The sequence below is a fragment of the Ricinus communis genome, chromosome 8, assembly GCF_019578655.1.
Source record: "Ricinus communis isolate WT05 ecotype wild-type chromosome 8, ASM1957865v1, whole genome shotgun sequence".
NCBI lineage: Eukaryota > Viridiplantae > Streptophyta > Magnoliopsida > Malpighiales > Euphorbiaceae > Ricinus > Ricinus communis.
The window spans coordinates 15754075-15766102 of NC_063263.1; the positions used below are offsets into that span (position 1 = coordinate 15754075).

At 35.5% G+C, this 12028-nt stretch overlaps 2 protein-coding genes across 3 annotated transcripts; one reads left to right on the forward strand and one right to left on the reverse strand.

Moving 5' to 3' along the window:
• The first annotated feature begins 522 nt into the window (after window positions 1-522).
• Window positions 523-7143, forward strand: LOC8264874 (ABC transporter G family member 28). 2 transcript variants are annotated; one of them, XM_048378073.1, is made up of 15 exons: window positions 523-1262; window positions 1349-1425; window positions 1631-1906; window positions 2018-2081; window positions 2174-2320; window positions 2515-2549; window positions 3171-3244; window positions 3504-4396; window positions 4528-4824; window positions 4953-5435; window positions 5549-5697; window positions 5872-6161; window positions 6341-6474; window positions 6563-6613; window positions 6796-7143. In XM_048378073.1, exons 1-15 carry the CDS (start codon window positions 1033-1035, stop codon window positions 6812-6814), a joined length of 3219 nt encoding a protein of 1072 aa, XP_048234030.1. In that variant the 5' UTR covers window positions 523-1032; the 3' UTR covers window positions 6815-7143. The 2 variants fall into 2 exon arrangements, with proteins under 2 accessions (XP_048234030.1, XP_015581018.1); XM_015725532.2 differs by having other exon boundaries at window positions 6563-7143.
• A 148-nt stretch (window positions 7144-7291) lies between these two features.
• On the reverse strand, window positions 7292-11636 carry LOC8264873 (ATPase GET3B). Its single transcript, XM_015725534.3, has 12 exons — window positions 11302-11636; window positions 10494-10705; window positions 10276-10338; window positions 10053-10163; window positions 9662-9736; window positions 9503-9571; window positions 9349-9414; window positions 8933-9004; window positions 8747-8857; window positions 8311-8445; window positions 7582-7748; window positions 7292-7505 (listed from the first exon to the last, which is right to left on the reverse strand). The coding sequence occupies exons 1-11, from the start codon at window positions 11429-11431 to the stop codon at window positions 7611-7613; spliced, it is 1182 nt and encodes a 393-aa protein (XP_015581020.1). The 5' UTR covers window positions 11432-11636; the 3' UTR covers window positions 7292-7505; window positions 7582-7610.
• Window positions 11637-12028: the final 392 nt, after the last annotated feature.

Sequence of the window (12028 nt, forward strand, 5' to 3'; positions counted from 1 at the left end):
GGGAAGAAGATGGATGTATCTGAAGACATGCGGATTGTGCAGGAAATTAAATATTCGATCAACTGAAAAAATAAGCTTCTTAATTATGATTTTCTCATTAACTAATTTAAAAGATAATATGAAAAAGAGAAGGACAAGATAATATAGAAAGAGAATGGAAAAAATGACTAATTGATTGATTTTTAATTCATTCCGAATATGATAGGATAAAATTTAGAAAGGATAATATTCTTTTCAGCAATTTCGCTTAAATTTTTCAAATTATTTTTATATAAATTAATATAAAATTTATAACTTTTTATTCCATAAAAATATAAAAATATTAAATTTCATTCTAAAATACTATATTTTAGAATTCATCTAAATTTTATTATTCATGCTATGCATCAATACATAACGTGAAATAATATTTAATAAATAAAATATATTTTAAATTTTTAAATTTTATTTTATTGAGTCTTTTAATTTTAATTTATTTTATTAGATATTTAATAAAAATAAAAATAAAAATAGTATTAAAATAAAAATAAAAATATAAAAACTTAATAAGATAAATATTTTTTTTATGAAATATATATAACAAATTCTTAATAAAATTAAAAATAAAAATTCAATAATTTAATAAAATAAAATAAAAATTCCAGTGATCAATAGACAGATTTTGCCTATCTAATACTAAAGTGTAACCCGAAAAAAAGAAAATAAAAAAGAGAAGGAAAACTTTCCCTCGCATTTCAAACAAACATTTAAAACTATCCAAAACGTGTCTCCGCCTAGAAAATCGCCAAATCTTTCTCTCCGCCATTTCTTCCTCCGAGAAAACACCAACACCCTTTCACCCTCCATTCCTTTGGTCTGTATCGCTCTACTTTCTTCAAACTCCATAATCTCTCTGCTACCCTTTTCTTTTTACCAAGATCAATCTTCTACTCTCGAGTCTTTTGATTCTCTCATGTTACAATTTATTATACCATAACTCAAACATTCTTGAATCTTTGCACTGATTCTTGAATACAAAAACAAAAAAAAGATATGAACAGAGAGAAGGATAATGCGCATTGTTTTCTCTCTGTATCTACCATCTTTTTCTTTGCAGTGAGTTTACAATTTCAACACGTTTGCTGTCAAAAAGCTCAGCAATATAATAGAAGTCCAGCTGCAGAAGAGCTTTTCTCTCAGCTGGTTTTTAACAGTTTCTCCAATTTCACCTCCGTTTTCAAGAAAGATATCTCCAAATACTTTGGTTTCTGCATAACGGACGTGTGTGTATTTTTGTTCATTTTTCTTCTTTTTTTCTAAAGATGTTTGTAATGGAAGTTACATGGGTTTTTGCGCTTTGGTTTTGCAGGGATTCGGATTGGAATATGGCATTCAATTTCTCCAAAGATACGACATTCATTACCAATTGTGCCAAGAAAACCAAAGGTACCATATCTTCATAGAATATGTATATGTGTATATAGAAACATGAATAAGCTGTTCCTCTTCGATAGAGGAATGGTGTAGTTAAATAGAATTCATTAATTTGATTCCATGAAAAATTTACTTTTAATTACGTCTCCTTTTATGGAAACTGATTTACAGATTATATTTTGTCCTGAATATTTCCTGTGACATTTTGTTGGACCAGGCGATTTGACGCAACGCATATGCACAGCAGCAGAAATAAAGTTCTACTTCAATAGTTTCTTCTCAAGAGGATCAAAGAGCACCCACTATTTGCAACCTAACAAGAACTGTAATTTGAGCTCTTGGGTTTCTGGATGTGAGCCAGGATGGGCTTGTAGCGTTGCTCGTGGTCAAAAGATTGACCTCAAAAATTCAGAAATTATACCTTCAAGAACTACTAATTGTGCAACTTGTTGTGAAGGTTTCTTCTGTCCTCATGGGCTTACTTGCATGATTCGTAAGTATTCAGATTCTTTAACTATATTATTATTAACATCGTCATCTACATTTGTTCCTCTGATCTCAGTTTTGTCTAACTTTGATTATTGTTATCATTTTACTGTCTCAGCATGTCCACTAGGTGCTTACTGCCCACTTGCGAAACTGAATAAAACCACCGGCATATGTGACCCGTAAGTTTATTCTTGTATTTTACTCTTTTTTACTTGTAATTTCTATTTTGCTTTAGCATACATTGATATTTATTGGCAGAAATGTTTTGCAGATACAATTACCAATTGCCTCCTGGGAAGCCAAATCATACTTGTGGTGGGGCTGATATTTGGGCTGATATTTTGAGTAGTAGAGAGGTATTTTGTCCTCCAGGATCATACTGCCCATCCGGAATCCAGAAAATTCCTTGCAGTAGTGGGTATTGATAACTATCTTACAACTTCCAGCATTTGTATCTTTAGGATTTCAATTTAAAGTTTCTTCTTTGTTTTTGCATGTTTTTATTTGGGTGTTTAAAACCTACACCTTTTTTTTTCCCCTTTTCTCTCTGCATATTCCAGTCAACTGTTGCTCATTCATGGAATAAATTTTTTTCCCATTTACTCTTTTCAGATATTACTGCAGGACTGGTTCTACTACTCAAGCAGGTATAGTCCTCTTTAGACAAATATGTATAAGGAAACTTGTGAGTGTTGGTTCCAGAAATGGATACAAGTTATGCAGAAACCCTGGGAGCAAGTCAATAGCAACAGGGATATTTTAGTTTGGAGTGGTACCCAACAAATATTGCGTGTCTGCGTGAATTAGGATCTTGAAAAAGCAATAATTCGATTCAACAAGCCTAGTTATCTGGCAGTAGATGACGAAATCACTGCTCGGCATAACATGCTGCATTCACGTGATAAATTGGCTGGATATGTGCATTATGTGGTGCCTTGTGCAAATGTCCTGTGTGTTGGACTAAGAGTTTTCTTGCTATTCTGAACTTCAAGTCAAAAACCACAATGCTTTTGCTGAGGTTCATATTAGCTCAAAGAACCAATTGTGCACTTCCATAAACACTTCACTCAGAACAGTAATAGGTGTTGAAAATAGGATCTCTGAGTTAGAATACCTAAGTTTGGCCATTAGGGTGCCTCTTTGCACTACTTAGCACTAAAAAGCTAATGTCAATGATCAATCCATGCATTTTTGAATTGGATGTTTGTTTTGATTAACATGGTGATGGTTTTTTAGCTGCATATAACTTTTTTCTTATAACCTTGCAGGGTGTTTTCGGTTGGCAACTTGTGAACCAAAATCAGCAAATCAAAATATCACAGCATATGGCATCTTGATTTTTGTGAGTGATCAGTCTGCCTCTAATCTTGGACACAATAACATATTTCAGCATCCATGATAATTTATTTTGTGGTATAAATTGTTGCCTCAATTAAATCACAAATTGTGTTTGTCCTGTATATTTTACACTCTATGATGGTGTATGTTCTTAAAAATTAAAATAATCATACCTGTACTATGATCTCAGTCGTGAATATTAAAATCCACTTAGATATTTTGCACTTGATACTATCAGCTCTGAAATTTCCATTGCAATGTAGGCTGCATTGGGTTTCCTGCTCATCATTATCTATAATTGTTCTGATCAAGTTCTTGCAACTCGAGAGAAGCGACAAGCAAAAACTAGAGAAAAGGCAGTTCAAAGTGTGAGAGAAACTGCACAAGCACGGGAAAAATGGAAATCTGCAAAAGATATTGCCAAGAAGCATGCAATAGGACTGCAAACTCAATTGTCAAGAACATTTTCTCGTACAAAATCTAGGATGCACCATGAGCCTAGAGGTACAGGTCAAGCTAAACCAGGAACAGATGCTGCCTTACCACCAATGCCTGGTTCAGAAAAGAAAGGAAAGAAAAAGGAAAAAAGTAACCTTACACAGATGCTGCATGAAATTGAGACTAATCCTGAGAGTCCTGAAGGCTTCAATTTGGAGATAGGAGATAAAAATATCAAAAAGCATGCACCAAAAGGTAAGCAGTTGCATACTCAGAGCCAGATGTTCAGGTACGCATATGGACAGATTGAGAAGGAAAAAGCTATGCAGGAGCAGAATAAGAACTTGACCTTCTCTGGAGTAATCTCAATGGCTAGTGAGATTGATATCAGTAAGCGAGTGACGATTGAGATTGCCTTTAAAGACCTAACCCTCACCTTGAAACACAAAAACAAACATCTATTAAGGTGTGTGACTGGGAAATTATCACCTGGCCGAGTTTCTGCTGTCATGGGTCCATCTGGGGCAGGAAAGACTACATTTCTTTCTGCTTTGACTGGAAAAGCATCTGGGTGCTTTGTGTCTGGGATGGTTCTCGTAAATGGTAAGGCAGAGCCAATTCAAGCTTACAAGAAAATCATCGGGTATGTGCCGCAAGATGACATTGTCCATGGAAACTTGACAGTGGAGGAGAATCTCTGGTTCAGTGCAAGATGCAGGTATACAACAGTAAATTTATTCAATCACGCTATTCAAAAGTACTTTGACTACTACTAGCAATTCTTTAATTAAGTAATATGTAATTTCATATACACGAGAACTAAGTGTCAGTTTCCTTTTTCTTCTGTAGATTGTCTGCTGATCTACCTAAACCAGAAAAGGTTCTAGTTGTTGAAAGAGTCATCGAGTGCTTAGGGCTGCAGGCAGTGCGAGATTCGCTGGTTGGTACAGTGGAGAAGAGAGGAATTTCTGGAGGTCAAAGAAAAAGAGTAAATGTTGGGCTTGAAATGGTTATGGAACCTTCACTTCTTATATTAGATGAACCCACATCTGGCTTGGACAGCTCGTCTTCTCTTTTACTGCTTAGAGCTCTACGGCGTGAAGCTCTTGAGGGAGTAAACATTTGCATGGTTGTTCACCAACCAAGGTAAGCTTAAGCTTCTTTTTCATTTGCGATCCTTTCACATTTCATCCTTCCAGTGAGTGTCAGTGCACATTTTAGGGTCTGTAATTGTAGTTATTAGACGAGCAAAATAATTGTCTTCCACTCTTCAGCTATACATTGTTCAGAATGTTCGATGATTTGATACTTCTAGCCAAGGGTGGCCTGACAGTGTATCATGGGTCAGTAAAGAAAGTGGAAGAGTACTTTGCCAGCCTTGGGATTACCGTACCGGAGCGCGCGAATCCTCCGGATTACTTCATCGATATTCTGGAGGGGATTGTAAAACCAAGCGGAGGGGTGAACTATAAACAGCTCCCAATTAGATGGATGCTTCACAATGGCTACCCAGTTCCGATGGATATGCTGCAGAGCGCTGATGCAATGGAGGCATCCACCAGTGATTCAACTCATGGAGCCCGCACCAGTGATGCTGCATCCGAATCACAATCTTTCGCCGGAGACTTTTGGCAGGACATGAAGTCAAATGTGGAGACAAAGAAAGATAATATAAATAACACTTTCTTAAACTCAGGCGACTTATCCAATCGGTCAACCCCTGGTGTGTTTCGACAGTACAGATATTTCTTAGGGAGGTAAGTTTAAGAAAAAAGAAATGTGAATTCCGATTTTCCTGTATGTTAATACTTCAGGTGAAAGACTTACATTTTTGAATGTTTGCCTGTTTATTTTTACTGGCATTCTGCAGGCTTGGCAAACAGCGACTACGAGAAGCAAGGACACAAGCTGTAGATTATTTGATTTTATTACTTGCTGGAATCTGCTTAGGAACGTTAGCTAAAGTGAGCGACGAGACTTTCGGAGTGATTGGTTACACGTACACTGTCATTGCAGTCTGTAAGTCAGAATCTCTGAAGGGTCTTCTTTTTTCCCTGCATATGCAATTGTCCATAAGATTTAGCTCCCCAGTATCTGTGATTGTGATTTGACCCTTACATGGTCCTCTGCTGAAGTAATCTTTCATACACGGTTTTCATTTCTGACCGGACTCAATTTTGATTGATTTTTCAGCTCTTCTGTGCAAAATTGCGGCCTTGAGATCATTTTCTCTGGATAAGTTACATTATTGGAGAGAGAGTGCTTCTGGTATGAGCAGCTTGGCTTATTTTCTAGCCAAGGATACGGTAGATCAGTTTAACACATTTGTCAAGCCACTTGTGTATCTCTCAATGTTCTACTTCTTCAACAATCCAAGGTCAACAGTAATCGACAATTATGTGGTTCTGATCTGTCTGGTTTATTGTGTGAGCGGGATAGCTTATGCTTTAGCCATTTTCTTCGAACCTGGTCCAGCACAACTGGTGAGTATTTCTATAACAGTTGATTTTTTTTATCTAGTAATTTATAGCGTTCCAGGCATATCCTTGCAGAATTTTCAGGAATAGTTGATATTGAAAAGTTATTATTAGCACTTACCAAGTTGGGTCCGTATATATAAACATGCTTTTTTCTTTTTTCTCTTTTCTTTTGCTTTATGCAGTGGTCAGTGCTTCTTCCAGTTGTTTTGACCCTAATAGCAACTCGTGGAGAAGACAGCACGTTTGTTGCAGAACTATCCGACTTGTGTTACACAAAATGGGCACTGGAAGCATTTGTCATATCAAATGCTAAAAGGTTCAATATACTCCTTCAGTCCTCATCAGTGAGTAATCTTTCTACACAAACTGCCCTTTCATGTTGATTTACTTTGCCTTGCTTGCAGATATTATGGTGTATGGCTGATAACACGGTGCGGATCGCTCATGGAAAGCGGGTATGATCTCAGTCATTGGTATCGTTGTTTGGTATTCCTCTTTGTTTTCGGCTTAGCTAGTCGAATCATTGCCTACATTATTATGATTACCTTACATAAGAAATAAACCGAGCCCTTGTATGCTATACCCTTCCTGTACAAAGTAGAAAGATGAACAACAGATGCTCTTGCTCTTGTGCTAGAAACTTACAAATGAACTGAAACATACTGGGAAATACATGGTGGATAGTGGTTGAAGGAATCGCATCCAATACTTGTGGAGACATGTAAAAAAGGGTTACCGCCCATACAGCAGTATGTGGATATATAGGAGACTGCAGCACTGCAAAGCATGCTAAACTACATTTCTGTATGATAATCTGTGTAAAGGAATCATCTTTTTTCTTCTTTTTTTTTTTTTTCTTTCGTTTTTATCAATACTTGTGAACATTAGTCTTTTTCTTTTTTACCAATACTTAGTGAATATTACACACATAGAAGTAGGAATTAAATGAATCCAGCCATGACAGCTCTATTTTATTCTCTCTCTCCCTCCTTTCCTTTTTCTAAATCTTTTCCAAGTAATTTCATACTCTCTTCTAATGAGCATGATATCTGCTAAGAGTAAAACTCTTTTCTGAATCTCACATCTCGAACTGAAATGCTTGAAGCAATATTGAAAAACATTAACAAACAGACTGAGTTCTAGCCATGGCAACTTCCAGCTCTAAGATTTACTTTTTGGAGAGAAAAACTTGATTTCGTGTATCTTACATTTCCAAGCTACAACATTAATTTCTCTGTAGAGGCAATGTATTGATGTCAAAATAACCCTATGCTGTTTGATTTTTGGCAAATCTCAATGGACTTATATGCACTGGGCGCATTTCCCTCAAAATCGGAGATTGTAATCCTGAAATACACATCATAAGGCAGATTACACATCGTAAGGGGGAAAAAGTGGTTTCCACATGAGTAAGGTAGATTACCTAATGATGAAGGTTTCCAGTGAAGGAATTTATCTCCAGACCATATCACCCATAAATTTAAGAGCTGGAACACCTCTTATCTCCACATCAACTAAGGGTGCCTGGATCAATCTCAAACTGCCGAGCTCTGGATCATTCTGGATGATTTCAAGTGCACGTTTTTGATCCTACAATATTTGGAACACGGCTGAGGATACTGTAAAGCTGTGTAAGAATATTCTTAAAGAATATGAGAAATGTCTAGCAATATTGGATTCATGGTTTATTTTGGTTTACGTTGCTAACATTGCTGAAATCAGGAAGTCATTGATCTTACTTCACTGGAATATATTTGAGCAAATTATCCTACTTTATCCTGCTAGGCCAATTGAGACAATACCGTGAAGGTGCAAAAGTACTTCACTTCTTCTGAAAACAGTTGTGGACTTCAGCATAATATTTGGGATTTAGCACCCGAACTTATCCCAAGCATTCATCTAATTTCGATATCCTTCTCTACTTATGCATGGAAAAATAAATAGAGATATTTCTTATTTTAAATGCCAAAAGGGTTAAGGTGGTACCAGATCAGATATTCAAACCACGAATATTTGATGCTGGTAGAAAAGTTACATGAACTTCTTTTTTGTAAGATTTGTAACTCTGAGAGAAGTGTAGAGTTCATATAAGTAGAGGAACATCAAGTATTCAAAGGTATAATACCTTATTGTGAAGGAATATTAGACGTACCTTTATTTTCGTTGCACAGAACTTGCAACCTGATGCAGATGGAGGGAGAACCTGATTGATAACAAGCCTCCTAACGGGAACGGTTTCCTTCCTCAAGGATGCATGCAACCTCGATGACTCATTTACTGCCATTACCTTAAATGACCAAGTATCAAAAAAACACAAGGTGATTAATTAGGTTAATGTTTAAGCTGTAAAAGTTGCTTTATCACAGCCAGAAGTTTATCATAAATTTCCAGCATTTTGACATGAGAGAAAATTTATAAAGGTGAAGAAAAACCATGCTGTGAGTTAATTCATACACCCATTTCAAGTTAAAATTTAGGTGTATGGGAAGAAAATTGTGTTTGAACAGTGACAACAGAAATCAAGAAAGTCTGTTCAATTCTTTTTGCCAAAGTTATTATCCATATCAAAAAGGTGTTCAGAAGCATACCGTTGGAATTGTTACTATAACAAACTCAGTGGTGTTTGCGTTACGGAAAAGGTCTCGTATTCTAGCCATCCTCTCTCTCAATTCCCCCAGTTTGTCCTTCACATTTTCAGACTAAAGGTTCCAAATAATAAATGGTTAGTTCTTAAACAAGGCGATGAACCTACAAAAAATCACCTCCATACTTACATTATCTTGTTCTGCTTGTTTACCAAACATAGACTTGAATGCTGAAGTTGCAGAAGCTAGCTTCTTTTTCAACTGGATTTTAGTAAATAGATTGAGAAAAATCTTTCAGCAGGCATATCACAGCAGCATGGCATTTGAAGAACACTTACAACAATCACACAAGTAACACAGTTCAACAACTATTTTTTCTTTCACGATATCATTCTAAAGAAAAGAGAGTACTGCAACTCAAGACATGCAGAAAGAAAATATAAGTTGTAAGACATTCAAAACATGATCATAAGACCTATTGAAATCTTTTAGACAGTTGTGAAATGGACCTGAAGATACTAGTCATCTATATTGGATTTCATAACAGTTAGCTTCTTTTCATTGCCAAAAACAATTTCCCTCCAAATTTGGCTTCAGATTAATACCTTCATCATTTTTCCAATAGACGCATCCATGAAGTCAGGCAGGGATAGGAGCAGAAGTGTATGACCCTATAAACCATCCCATATATAAAAAGATAAGTGAAAAATACAGAATGTACTCTGAAACAAACTCTTAAGTGCCAAAATGATGACTAACCGTTGGTGCAGTGTCAAACACTATCCTAGTGAACTTATTATATTCTTGGGACTCAACAAAATTCATAACCTGCAAAACATGGTGCATTTAGAGAGGATTCTTCAAAGTCTCAGAACAGCAGTTTAGCATATGCTGAGGGAAAAAGGAGATCTAACATGCCTTGGAAATTGCTATAGCTTCATTCACACCAGGTGGAGGGGTATCCATCAACTCTCCTAGTTTTAATTCTGCAAGCTACAATTAAGTCACAGATGCCCCACAAACATGTCAACAATGAAACATTTTAAATAGAAAATAAAACTGATATCCATAAAGGATTAAATGTAGATTTCAAAGAGAGACAGGTAGTTACCACTCTGCCTCAACACAAACTTGAAAAATTTAACAAATTTTAAGACCTTTTGGCTAAAATAATACTTCTTGTATGCTCTGAAAAGTAAATTTAGATCTCACTAAGTGCTCTTAAAAAAGTGGTATGAAGAGGTTGATGAAACCAGATATGCATGATAACCTTAATGTTAATGGCAGAGTAATAACCAAAAATGCTAACCTGGTCCGCAAGCATGCCAAGGCCCATCCCATCCATTAAGTCTTTGACACCATTGCCGCCAGACTTTTGACTAATAGTGTCGAATTCTTGTCTAGCTTTCTCAGGGTTTATCTGTTGCAGTACTAAAATTTAAGTACGCATATTAAGCAAAGAGGAGATGAAGCAACGATCCATCATCAAATTAATAGTGTGTGTGTATATACAATGTCATTTAAGCAAATACCTCAAGTGCAAACAGTGGGGAATCGACTCCCTGAACAGGAACAAGCGAACCTCCTGTTAAATCCTGGAAACGGTAAATCAAATGCAGTATGTTTCAGAAATTAGAAATCATCATGAAGTAGCTTGACATTAATGAAAAAACCTGGGGAAACAAGGGACAATTAATTTAAGACATTAAAATAGTTTTTTAAGGAAATACTAGGAATTTGGTCTTTATACCTGGGCAAAAGAGTCACTCAAGGAGTGAGCAGGATCAGTTGAGACCACTATTGTAGGGTGGCCATGGTTGGCAAATTTTACAGCCAGGGAAGCAGCACAGCTTGTTTTTCCAACACCTCCTTTTCCACCTAACATGTAGTACTTGCGATGCGTCCCGGCAATCATCTCATCAAAACCAGCAACACCATCAGCTGGAATCACTACTGACCTCACTATAGGAACAAACATATAATTGAAAATGTAATTAATAATACTCTCAAAATGATTCAAATAAATAAATTAACTATTACTTGCAAATTGAAGTTTGAAAAGCATCTTGAGAGTTTCCAGCAAAATGATCTTAAGAATGTAACATCTAGACATCCTAACTTTGTCAGGTGATTTTGATCTATTGAACAATTCCTGTATAGTCTTTCCCTTACTTTCTTTAATTTTGCTTAAACAGGAATTTAAAAGAGTCAAAACTCCTAACTAAACGAGTTAACAATGTAAAATCAATAAGGACGTGTTCCAATAGGAACCCTAACAAGGTAACTAACTAATATTTGGTATCCAGTATCCACAGCTAAACACAATACTTTACGTCTGTGTTACTGATATCTTTCAGCTAATAGCAACATTTGCAAAATTAAATAAGCAATGCTTCATTATTTACCATCAAAATGCCTCCTTCTGGCCATTTCTTAACACAGTATAAAGTTCTCCTTTCAATTTAACAAAAAATATGCAAGAAAAAGGAAAACCCAGAAGTGATCAAACAAAGAAACAGTCTCTCACTGAAAAGAAAGAGAAAACAGAAAAGGGTTACCTTGGAATGGAACTCCAATGGGTGTTCTCTGCATTGGAGATGACATAACAGCAAAACTTGTATTGATCCTATGAAACAGATTAAATTTTTGGGTTTTGGACACACGGTGGAACAGAGCTGCCATCGCCATGGAATTATAGTTTTGTTGCTGAAAGTCTGTGAATGGAAACAAAATGAAAATGAGAAGAAATAAATAACGGCTCTGCTATCTTTAAGGATTTAGAGGAAAGGGTTTTAGTTGTGATTTAGGAAGTGGTTTCTTATTATTTATTTATTTCTTCAATGAAATGTAAAATGGGAATTTAATTCAGCCCTGGAAGTTTTATTAGGTTTCAATTTCTTTTTCTTTTTTTCTTTCCTTAGCTTTTCAAAAGAAAATGTAAGACACAATCAATACTAAAATTAAAATTTAATGGCATTTCTCAAAAAAGAAAAAAGAAAAAAGAAGAAGATTGAAATTAAAAGTAACTTCAAAGTAACAGATTCAATAATTAGTGAATTATGTCTGTTGTTTTTGTAAGGATTTGAAATTATGAATTTGTCGTCATCCTCTCCAACACAAATTATTGATTCCAATTATTCATGTATATTTTATATAAAATAGTATTATGATGAACTAAATTCTCCCATATATACTGAAAATTGAATTGGCAAAGAATTGTATATGTGGACTGTATTTATATTAACTACATTTCACCATTAAGATCATAATTAATACTCCTTATTT

Bases quoted from the DNA above. Each gene is read 5' to 3' on its own strand.
- LOC8264873 (XM_015725534.3), bottom strand. From the start codon at position 11,431: ATGGCGATGGCAGCTCTGTTCCACCGTGTGTCCAAAACCCAAAAATTT. The intron at 10,706-11,301 runs GTAACCCTTTTC...TTGTTCCTATAG, and splicing joins CATTGGAGTTCCATTCCAAG to TGAGGTCAGTAGTGATTCCA. The intron at 8,858-8,932 runs GTAAGTATGGAG...TGGAACCTTTAG, and splicing joins AACAAGCAGAACAAGATAAT to TCTGAAAATGTGAAGGACAA.
- LOC8264874 (XM_015725532.2), top strand. From the start codon at position 1,033: ATGAACAGAGAGAAGGATAATGCGCATTGTTTTCTCTCTGTATCTACC. The intron at 2,550-3,170 runs GTATAGTCCTCT...ATAACCTTGCAG, and splicing joins TGGTTCTACTACTCAAGCAG to GGTGTTTTCGGTTGGCAACT. The intron at 5,436-5,548 runs GTAAGTTTAAGA...GGCATTCTGCAG, and splicing joins TACAGATATTTCTTAGGGAG to GCTTGGCAAACAGCGACTAC.